Below are 12,189 nucleotides of genomic sequence, written 5' to 3'. Positions count from 1 at the left end.
TTCCTTCTCTTGAGACCCTGAGGGATGAAAAAGTCTCTTATGAGCCAAGGAGAATCGGCCACGTCTACGACGGGGCTCCTTGTCCTTGGTAGCCTGTGGAAGAAGAGTACTCCCCCCCCCCCCCCCCCCCCCGTGAGACCCTTAATGATGTCATCCAAGGAAGCTCCAAACAGACGATTCCCTACAAGGGGGAGATCAGATAAGGCCTTCTTAAAAGTCTGGTCCGCAGACCAGCATTTCAGCCAGATAATGCACCGAAGGACCACTGCTGGTACAGACCACCTAGAAATCAATGAAGCTGCATCTAAAGAGGCATCACAGATAAACTATATTTATTGATTGCCTTTATATTTGATAGTCATTTCTTTTGCATGTGTGCGCTATTCTCTGTAAATATGCATGATGCTTGGTTCATAGTTGCACTAGCTTTAGAAATCCATGTTCAGGGTGTGCCCCCCAAGCTCTTTGTTTGTTTATCACAGATGAACTGCATTCCCTGGAGGGGCACCTCAGCAGTGGACATGGCTATTCCCTATGTCCTGTTCGCCGCACCTGGGAATCCTATGCTGTTCACAGCATTTGTGTTTCCGGGGTCTACACGCATTGACGCCACTCTCTATTTCCGCCTTTTTCATCATGGCGGCATAGTCACTTCCAGTTCTGAAAGTGACGTATGTGTTTGGGCCCGGCCGCGTCTGCGCTCGTCACACCGGCGGCGACGTCATGCGAGGCCGGCACAAATGCAAGGGGATATATGGAGACTAGGTGTCTCCTCTGGCAGGTGGGGAAATTTTATTTACAGGTTTGTCCTATTGCCCGTATGTTTGGATTGGCCATTCTATTCCCATGTGACCTTTTGGCACAGCCATATATACCTGCCTTTGGATACCAGCATTCTTTCCTGATTTGGGGAAGACTCCCATCCGCTTTGTCAGACTCTGGTCAATTGCAGGTATGGTTTGGCTTTGCTCTGTTTTTTTTTGCCTATACAGTAAACCCCCGCTCCATCGCGGTTCAGTTTTTGCGGTCCCGGTATATTGCGTTTTTTTTTTTGTAATGTTATTTTACTATATAAATCATTAAAAATATTTTTATGTTTTCCATAGCTCTTGCTATGTCTCTCAGTATCTTTTATGTGTTTAAATGAGTTTCTATTGTTTTAAAAGTGTGTTTAAAGACCTTGAAATGCTTTTACACGTACAGTGACAGTAAAAGAAAACATGCCTACAATGCATTTTAATAGGGTTTTTCTATTTCGCGGATTTTCACTTTTCGCGGCTGGGTCTGGAACGTAATCCCCGCAATGGAGGGGGGTTTACTGTATGTGAATTTCAATATTTTTTTATATAGGCTTTTGTTCATCTCTGCCGAAATACTGGATCTGGGACAAAAAAAAAAACCTAGGATTTTAGTTAGGATTTTTTCCGAACACTTGGAGGTATTTATATATCATCTAGTAATTTATTATATATAAAATGTTTTTTTTCTTTGTTTTTTTTTATGCTTTCAGTAATCCTTTTTCCCTCCTGCCGTTTCATCCCTTGTGCTGTCCTCTGGGACTTTTGAGATTGTTTGTGGGGTACAGTTGTGGGCTATCGACACACAGTCTGTTTTTTCTTTATGCATACAGGCATTTAGATGCTTGATCTGTCAAAAAGGACAGATCCTGCACATGCTGATATGCAACAAGTACAAAGAGGAGTACTTCACCAGCCCATGGCGCTGTCCATGTGTTCACCTCCTTTGTTTGTATGTTTTTTTGGCTGAAATGTCCTGGTTGCTGCTGCTCCTCTCTCACTCCACTGGGGGGGGCGGATCAAAACAACTCTCCTGAGGCGCCGTAGATCACGTTGGTATAGTGTGCAGGCGCACTAGAACCGGCATCCGGTGACCAGGCAACACAGGAAGTGAAGGAGAGCGGGGATACAGCGGTGGCAGCCGCGGATGAGGAGACCGCAGAGTCACCATCTGGAGGGACGGGAGGAGCGAGTAGCTCCTGTTGGAATGCTGTAAAGCGATTGTCTTAAAGGAAAAGTGTGAGTGCAATTCCAATGTACTGTGTTATTGTCCTTTATTAAAGCGTTATTGCCCGAGGTTGCGTGCGCTTTTCTTTACAGATTTGAGATGCTTGATCTGTCAACTGTAAGTACTGTTATTAGGGGTTTTGCACTCAATTCAATTTTTTGTGCTTCTATTTTACTGTTGATATGTATTTGCAGATATTATTTCTTATATATCTGTTTTTGATATCTCTGTTAAGTGGACATTCTCACCCCCTGAAGAAGACTTTTTGTTGAAACGGGGAGTGGGGAGATCTGGTGAACTGCCCATCAGCAGCGCCTCAATGGAGGTGCCACCAGCCCAGTAAAGAAAGTTTTATATATTTACATAATTTTTCTCTTTTACTTCTGGATATCAAAGTTCCAACCCCCCTTTTCGTTCCACTGTGGATTTTATATTATCCTTGAGGGAAAGTTAACCCCCTTATATTTTCTAATTTTGGAACTTAGCTGTCTTTATTGTGTATGATAGTGATTACTGATAGTGCTTATACCTTTTAAAATTTTGTTTTATTAAAATACACAGATGCACGGGGCACTCCCATTTCCCTGGTGCTTCAACGCAGTCAGCGCACCAGACTTTAACAGGCACAAAAACTCCATTCTAATATCTGTTTCCTCTGCACAAGCCTCACAGACACCTAGCAGACAAAATACGTTCTTTGATCTAGTAAGAGTGAACCCGCCATTCGAGGTAATTTGAGCGGTAAGAGGAATACCCCTGATCTTTAGGTTGTTGTGTCTGGAGCGGTCTTCTAGGTCAACCACCCTAGACCTTAACAAGTCAATATTGTCACTGTGCTTGTTGTTGGCGTCCACCATGGTGTTGAAGGATGTAACGCATGCACTCATACCATCTTCCAGGTGACTAACCCTGTCTCTTAAATCTGGATCTCTGCTGTATACTTGCGAAAGCAAGCTTGCATATCTGAGAGGAGAGATGGGTGCAGAGACCATAACATTTTTAAGAACAGTAGCAGAGACTGGCTGACCTGTGGTAGTGAACGCTGCAAAGGGATCAAGGTGGTTTGCCTCTGTGTCTTAACGCCCATCCAACGTGCACACTTCCATATAGTGTCCCGTGGCCAGGTCAGTGTCAGAGTCCCTTCTGGGTCTACATTTCCCCAGGCTCCTGGTACTAGGAGAAGGTGCTGGCTAGCAGCCTTCATCTTCTATATGCCCCATTAGAGCTGCTGAGGCAGCAGAGGACAGCTGGGAAGTGGCTGCTAGAGGTTTAGGCGGTGGCCACCTCCGATAGACTCCCGTCACCATTTTGGGGTGGATTCCTTGGCCTTGTCTGGAAGAAACCTGACAGTTACTGCAGCGTGGGTGAGTCCTTGTTTCGTCGGGTCGTGGCTGCGGGCTCAAGGACGTTTCAGGAATGCCCGATGGGGCAGAGTGGCCGGTGCAGGCAATTGTGGATATAGAGATCCCTGGGAGTGTGCACAGAGCTGTGCTTTCACGTGGCCATCTTGGATGAGCGATCGCTTCAACCTCTCCCAACCCTTTTATCTCTTTGTTTAGTGTTTCATGGCAGACTCTTACCTCCCTATCGTATTCTGGACTTCAGGACACTTTTCCCAGAACTACTGTCCTAAAACTGAAGAGGGCTTACTTCTACTGTATCTGTAGAGGGACCACCCCTCTTATTTCTGGTTCTAACCTCATTTATGGGGAGCCATGTCATCTGCTGGTGTTGGTCCACTGTGTTTTATCAAGTCCAAAGTCAGTGCAACCCTCTTAACAGGAAATTCTAGAGCACTTCATGCTTCCATCTGCCTACCAGGTTTGTGGAGATGCTGATTTCATTTTCCATCAGGACTTGGCACCTGCCCACACTTCACTTTATTTGGCCACCCTGATCACGGAGCACTTTATATATTTTTTTGATTCATTTATTCATTTACTGTTTATACTATTGCACTTTATATTTATATTATTTATATGGCTTTTATCTATAATATTTATATATGGTCTAATTTTTCTGCATATGAGACACTGTAATTTATTGTGACACCTATACTCTATATATCATACACACCTACAGGCAGCGCCAGTTACCGGACTACCCTTAACATATTTTAAATATTGACTTCACAGTCTATATTTTTGAGGTAGGCAGCAGCCATCCCACTTCTCCATAGCGTGGATACTCCCACTTATACACCTGCCCACAATGCCAAATGTACCAATACCTGGTTTAATCATGGAATCACTGTACTTGATTGCCCTTAAAACTCGTCTGACCTAAAGCCGCATTGATGCAGTAATTAATGCAAATGGAGCCTCGAACAAGTATTGACTGCAAACCTTACTGTACATGGACATACTTTTCAGTAAGCCAACATTTCTGCATTGAAAACCTTTTTTTTTTTTTTTATATGTATTACGTAATCTAATTTTAGATACTGAATTTTGCCTTTTCACTAGCTGTAAGCCATAATCATCAAAATTAAAAGAAGGAAATGCTTGAAATAGATTCTCTTTGTGCAACGCATATGTAAAAAATCTAGGAAGCTGACCTCCAAACCTGCCCCTCTTGCAGCTATTCTGTGTGGCAGTAAAGTTTGTGAGCACAATTACTGCCAGCCCCTCTGTTATAACAAGCTATACTACAGTGTCTGTTATTTTATTTTTTTTTAATTCTGCAGCTAAATACCTTATTTCACAGCGCTGATGTGTGGTCTCCCGGCTGACGTCAGAGGGAAATCTCAGCCCCTCCCACTGTAGTCCTTAGATCAGGGAAGGAGAGTAGCAGGAGGTTAGGTGACCGCACAGCGTCAATGTGAAATAAGGTATTAAGCTGCAGAATTTAAAACAAACACAGACACTGTGTAGTGTAGCTTGTTATAACTGAGGGGCTGGCAGTAATTGTGCTCACTGACTTTACAACCACTTTACAAACTCATATGATACCTAACCCCATGTAGTTGCCAAATGCAGTATTTTCGATCTTAAATCAATCAATCACACTCAACCAGCACAGGAAATAACCTAGTTATTTATTTTTGCTCCATTTATACAGAACATATGTACATGCACTTTCCCTGGGAAACTTGCTATGCTTTTTTTTTCATAAATACTCCCATTAGTGTTCAAATCCTCTAGGCAGATGTATATGTATATTAGATATTGTGTGCTGTGTGCCTTAATGAACATTGAAGTAAAGTTTTTTTACAGTGAGTACTAAAGTTCTGTTTTTATGTTTGTACAGGGAACTGCAGATGCAAAGAGAGCGTTGGCTGTGGCAAAACTTGTGTAAGTTTAAATTGCTAAAACTGTTTAAATTATGATTCTTAAATGTTTTAGTTTTTCATGTAGAATTCGTTTCTAAACAACATACCATAAAAATTACCTGTTCTTAATTAACTTTTATTTTCTCTGTTGTCCATTGAGAGACTTAGATGCAATGAACACCAGGCACATGCACAAACTGTAGGCTGGTCATAGGGGCTTATAACCTCTTTGACAGTTTAGCTTTGTGTCCTTAGAAAGATTTACTTCTATTCTTAGCTTCTCGAATCAAGAGTGATTTGAATTTTCTTCAACCCACTCTCTGTTGGGAGATTTACATCAGAACTTTCTAATTTTGGTTTGTTTTTCCAGTTAACCATCGATCGCAGACTTTACCAGCCAGGCTACATAAAATACATCTCTGAGACTGTTCTAAAGTGTCATTACCTGCAAGAAACCCCTCAAAGTACTTTGCATTGGGCTCTGCTGCATGTGAATATTGGTCTATTTCCTTGCCAGAGCTCTGGCAGATGCCTCTACAACTTAGATGGTTACAGGCTGTGTGGGCAATGTGGTCCTCTTCTTTAACTCCCTTAGGGTATGGGTACTTTAACTGTCGCTTAGAAGCAGACTTTTGGATTCTTTGTTACAGGTCTGAATGCAGTGCATGTTTATGCACTTGTGTGAATAATTTAATTTAAAACAATGCAGCTGTGTTCAGATCAATAATAAAAAAAAAAACACTAATAGACTTCAGTCACACGGGCGTAAAAAAACACATATGCCAGTGTTTTTAATTATGGGTCTGAACATAGCTGCATTGTTTTCAATGAAGCCATTCACACAGGTGCATAAACATGAGCCGCTTTCTGTAGATCCATAACTCAAGCCAAAAATCTGCATCTAAGAAAATGCACTTTACGTGCTTAAACGTATAAACGTGTACGTGTTTGTATGCATGTAAATGAGGTCTAAATACAGGAACAATAAATTACTATAAAAATAGGTTATTTATCCATACACGTCTTTACGAACTTAAAGGCATCTATATGTAAATATTTTACTGATCATTACGCAGGAACTTTTTCTCCTAGAAATTTTTTATAGCCGTATGCATTTTTTAATGGACACATAAATGAATCCTCAGAGAGAGGTCATCAGATCAGTTAGTGATGCTGTCCACAACACGCTTAAACCTAAGAATGTACTTGTGGATACTCCTAGTGCATTATCTAGCCTGGATTCTTTACAGCCCTTTTTTTTATTGTTTTTGTAACCTTTGGAAAAACCTGGATAAGCCCTTTCCAGTCCTTAAATGATTTTCCCTTTTATATCAGTTAACAGAAGGTTTTCTTAAGGAATAGTTCTACTCTGCTATAGCAGACCCCTCAATGTCCTCCTTAACATCGCTGAATTTCCCTGTGAAAGCGGAGTTCCGGGCACAGAAGTCATTTTTTAATAAACATACCCCCGGGACAGTCAGGGCTAGAACATTCCACAATGGCTAGCCTCTGATCTGTCCCGGTTCGCACTTACCTTTTAGAAGAAATACTTACTTATAAAATTTCTTCCACAGCGTTTCCATCTCTCTTGTGGGCAGCTGAACCCGGCGCGGTCCTCTTCTGTGTCTTCCGCGTCTTCTTGTCCCAGAATGCGCCTGCAGCGGCCCCTCTCGTCACTTCCGGTGCGGCGCCGCATTCCTCCACAGCTTCTGGGCATGCCCAGAAGCTGTTTAGCAGGGGAATGCGGCGTCGCCCGGAAGTGACGAGCGGGGCCGGTGCCGTCACATTGATTCCTGGGAGCGATGACGTTCAGCTCCCAGGAATCATCGCGAGACAGGAAGTGACGGGGTGAGCCGCGGTGCTGAGGGAGGAAGTACTCTGAGGTGAGTATTTACGATCTTCAATTACAAGGTGAGTAAACAAAAAAAAAAAAAATAACTATCCAATTCCTTTTCCGGTAATGTCGAACTACCGGAGGGGCACAAAAAAAAATATTGTTTTTGTGCCCGGAACTCCGCTTGAAGGATCCCTTTTCTTTTGTTCCAATAGTTTTTAATACAAATTTAAAGTGGCATACAAAAGTTTATAAAGTTTAAAGGGTAACTCCAGTCAAAATTTAAATTTTTCCTATTAATAGTATGTTAAATATCTTTATCTTGGGTATTATTCATTGTCTGGCTAACTGCTTGTCTAGCTTAGAAAGTCTTATCTAGGCGAGACAATCAGCTTCTTCCTGTTCTTCACCGACAACACTATTTCCCTTTTATCTGAATTTGCTAAGCTGTCTTTCACTTCCTGAAATGTTTGTCGGTCTTTCTTAGACAGGCATGCCTAGACCTATGCAGCCCCACCCCCTTGCCTCCTATTCTTCACAGAACATGATCTCCTCCTGTCTTCATAGCCTCGTTTAGGCCATCAGCTTTTCCTGGGAGAGAGGGAGAGGGAAAGGGTAGGCTTTGGAAGTATGTTATGTCCACTTTTCATGGTTCCAGTAGCACATGACATTGATGTGAATGGCACCCATTCCCATATATGCAACTTTGAAAAGGTACCTGCACTATTTTTATGCAACTTTTGTTGCGACTTTGATCCAGAGAACCTGGATTCAGCAAGGTCCATAGAGACATGGATGAGTGAGTTTGGGGTGGGGGATCCTGACTGGCCTGCACAGAGTCCTGACCTCAACCCGATAGAACACCTTTCAGATTAATTAGAACGGAGACTGCGAGCCAGGCCTCTCGTCCAACATCAGTGACTAGCCTCACAAATGCGCTTCTGGAACAATGTATAACCACTTGCCTACAGTGCACTTTCACCCCCTTCCTGCCCAGACCGATTTTCAGCTTTCAGCGCTCTCACAGTTTGAATGTCAATTACTCAGTCATGCAACACTGTACCCATAAAAAATTTGTGTCCTTTTTTTCACACAAATAGAGCTTTCTTTTGATGGTATTTAATCACTACTGGGTTTTTTATTTTTTGTGCTATAAATAAAAAAAGACTGAAAATATTGTGAAAAAACACATTTTTCTTTGTTTCTGTCATAACATTTTGCAAATTTTTCTTCACATATTTTGGCCAAAATTTATACTGCTACTTATCTTTGGTAAAAATAACCCAAATAAGTGTATATTATTTGGTCTTTGTGAAAGTTCTAGAGTCCACAAGTTATGGCGCTAATCATTAAAAATTGACCTTACTTGATCACACCTGATGTACTGAAGGCCTATCTCATTTCTTGAGACACTAAAAAGTCAGGAAAGTACAAATACCCCCCAAATGACCCCTTTTTGGAAAGTAGACACCCCAATGTATTTAATAAGGGACATGGTGAGTTTTTTGAAGTTGTAATTTTTTCCCACAATTCTTTGCAAAATGAAGATTTTTTTTTTTTAACAAATTGACGTATTAACAGGTTATTTCTCTCACAAAGCATATATATACTTGCAACTACACCCCAAAACACATTCTACTACTCCTCCTGAGTATGGCGATACCACATGTGTGAGACTTTTTCACAGCCTAGCCACATACAGAGGCCTAACATCAAAGTAGCACCGTCCGGCATTCTAGGAGCCTAAATTACACATATAATTTCCTGACAACCTATCGCACTTTTGAAGGCCCTGAAGCACTAGGACAGGATTTATAGTATTAATTATTTTTTTATTTTTACAGTTTTAAAAAAAAAATGTTTTTGATCATTTTTATTCCTATTACAAGGAATGTAAACATCCCTTGTAATAGAAATAGGCATGACAGGTCCTCTTTATTGTGAGATCTGGGGTCAAAAAGACCTCACACCTCACAACTACACTAAAAAAGAAGAAAAAAAAAATTGTTGAAAAAGAAAAAAAAAAAAAAAGCGGCCCTTTAAACCGGTTGCTAGGCAATGACTTTTGACGTAGCTCCGGTCCTCCAAGACCATAGAGTCGAGTGAGGGCCATCTTGCCCTCACTCGACTTCCTGTCGCTGCGTATCCGGGACCGGATAGTTTTCCCCGCTGCCGGCGGGTCCGGCAAGCTGGGAAAACGTCTGGGACGCGGCGGGTGGGGGGGGGGGGTTACCTCTTCCCCTGCACCGTAAGGGTAATTCCGTGGCGAATCCGCCACTGGGACCACCCTTATCTGAAAGCCGACCGCCCGCCGTTAAAAAAAAATACCGGGGTTATGGCAGCTATCTGCTGCCATAACCCCAGTATTTAGCTTTTAATGGCCGACGTATATAGTCGTTCGGCGGTCAGTAAGTGGTTGCATGTATATAGCAAAAATTGCACCCCAAAATACATTGTATAAAGGAAAGTGTACAGGAATAGTCCGAGTCCATCTCCGATCCGCTACTATTAGCGATTTCAAATTCCGAATCGGATTCGGAATTTGATTCGGATACTGATGAGAGCTCCCCGGTGCTCTCATCAGTCATGGAGAGGACCTGAAGGGCCTCCTCGCTGCTGTACATCCTTTTTGACGTGCTGGCTGTGATGTGCTGTGCGACGGGTGAGGGTTGACTGCGGATGATCACTGATGGGTGGCAGGTGACGGTCACTGATGGGGTGACAGATGACGATGACTGATGGGGTGAAAGGTGACGATGACTGATGGGGTGACAGGTGACGATGACTGATGGGGTGAGAGGTAACGATGACTGATGGGGTGACAGGTGACAATGATTGATGGGGTGACAGATGACGATCACTGATGGGGTGACAATAAAAACAAAAAGCAGAGCGCCTCTAAGTGTTATCAGTTTAATTAAAAGGGTAATGCAGGTACAGGAAAACTGCTCACATTTAAAACAGTATAAAATAGCTCATCTGTTAGGTGGTCTGCAGGAACACAGGGGTCCACGGCTGGATGTTAGTAGCTCCAAGAGGTGGTGCAGGGGATGGTGAAGGAGGGAGATGTCTGGAGAGCCAAGAGACCAGATAGTAGGATGGTCAGCAGCTTCAGGAAGGTGTTCTGTTGCTCAGGGAGACACCTGCCGAGCCGAGAGACCGTTAGGTAGGATGACTGTCGGCTTCAGAAGGGCGCCCTGCTCCTCAGTACATCCGGCGCCAACAGATAGGGGAGCCCAGCGTGACAGATCCAGCAGCCAAACGCACAACGCGTTTCCGAGCGTGCGCAGTAGCCTCACAGGGCGTGCATGCTCCTTTCTCAAGTGCAGTGGGCAACCCAAAGGCGCCCCACGATTTGCAATGATTTCCGGAGAGTGGGCAGAGTTGCGGTGATTCTGCCCGCGATCGCTACGCTCACATGTGAACGTTATGGGTGGCAATTTCTGGGCACTGATGAGGTGACTGTTGGGTGACAGGTGCAATTGGGGGGGGGGGGGGGGGCTGTGTGGGGACAAGTTTATTTTTGCGCTTTTGCATTCACAGGTACACAGAGCGATAACTCACTGTTTCGGCTCTGCTCTCCTCACACTGGAAACTGTGAGGGGAGAAGAGCTAGTAACAGTGAGTTACTGCTCTGTGTTTACATTTTGTGATCGGCTGTGAATGGATTCACAACCAATCACATAGTAAACAGTCACTGTCGGGGGCGTGGCTGAACTGCCGATGTGAGCAGACGTGTCCCGAGTCGGCTCCGCTATCCTGCTTGAATTAATCCTGGTATTCGGACCCTAGCACCCGCTGAAAGCACCTGGTCGACCCGCGCCACTGCTCCTCGCATCCCGGTGGCTGTTTTGGGGATCCTCACTGCCGCACTCCGCCATGACAAGGAGGAAAGACGACAGCACAGCCGCAGTCAGGCAAATCCAAGATGGCGCCGGCCCGCTCCCACAGCGTGCTACTCGTGAGAAGCCTCCGCCGACTGCCATCGCTAAGCTGGGAAAGTTTGCCAGGGACCCTGCTAAGCACAAGCCAGCATCTTCTCCTCCGGCAGTTTTCCCCGTCCTCCAGGAATCCTCCATCTCCGCCTGTGGCTGCGATGCCCCCACACGAGGCTGTTCAGGCTGGCTCTCCTCCTGGACACACAGTGAGTACTCGGCTGGAGGGTGCAGAGGGTACAGCTCCGCTGGATGATATCCCCCAGGCCATCCCCACTATACAGGATGTCCTAACGGCTGTACATACCTATGGGGCCTCCCTATCTGAGCTGTCTGTGGAAGTTAAGTGTATGAAAGAGGGCTTGCTACATATCAGGCAAGATATGCAAAAGATAAGAGAGCGGACCACAGCCTTGGAGGGTCGAGTGAGCGCTGTTGAGGATGATTTACCCCCCCCCCCCCCTGATCCAAGATGTGCGCATGAACTCCTCTGGGGTCTCTGAGGCGATGAATAGGCTGGAGGACATGGAGAACCGGCTGCGTCGCAGTAATCTGCGCCTGGTGGGCATCCCAGAGAAAGCAGAGGGTAAAACTCCGGTGGAATTTATCGAGCACTGGTTACTGACTACCTTTGGGAAAGACAATCTCTCCCCATTTTTCTCTGTGGAGCGGGCACATAGGGTGCCTTTCAGGGCCCCTCCACCAGGTGGCCCTGATAGACCATTTTTACTGAAGCTGTTTCACTATAAAGATAGAGATATTATTCTGAGACTTGCCCGGCAACAGCCTCGCATGGAGATTCAGGGTGCTAAAATCTCCATTTATCCTGATTTCTCTGCCGCTCTGCAGAAGCAGAGGGCGCGCTTTACCGAAGTTAAAAAACGTCTGCGTGCCATCCCCTTGGTGTATTCCATGATGTATCCGGCCAAACTACGTGTGGTGGCGAACGGAACTGTACACTTCTTCGAGAGCCCCATTTCTGCCATGAATTGGCTGGACCACCAGGAGCGGCAGCTCAGAGCTGCGGCGGAATGATCGTCCTCACGAGGAGCAAGGGTCTTTCTATGGTGTATGGGTCCTTTTATTCTCCTGTTGAGAGCCACGGAGCCGTGCACTGATTAGAG

General features: G+C 44.6%; 1 protein-coding gene across 5 annotated transcripts in view; it reads left to right on the top strand.

Annotated features, from left to right (window-relative positions):
* Nucleotides 1–12,189, top strand: part of DUS2 (dihydrouridine synthase 2) — a 1,337,959-nt gene that overhangs the window by 418,211 nt on the left and 907,559 nt on the right. For all 5 annotated transcript variants that reach the window (XM_082270346.1, XM_082270343.1, XM_082270344.1 and 2 more), the window contains exon 5: nucleotides 5,275–5,318. In XM_082270346.1, the coding sequence (XP_082126472.1) occupies nucleotides 5,275–5,318 (44 nt within the window). The remainder of the gene's footprint in view (nucleotides 1–5,274; nucleotides 5,319–12,189) is intronic.

This window comes from Pelophylax lessonae, assembly GCF_965119305.1.
Source record: "Pelophylax lessonae genome assembly, chromosome: 10".
In the NCBI taxonomy this organism is placed as follows: domain Eukaryota; kingdom Metazoa; phylum Chordata; class Amphibia; order Anura; family Ranidae; genus Pelophylax; species Pelophylax lessonae.
The sequence above is the reverse complement of the archived record's forward strand: the minus strand, read 5'-3'. Positions and strand labels throughout refer to the sequence as shown.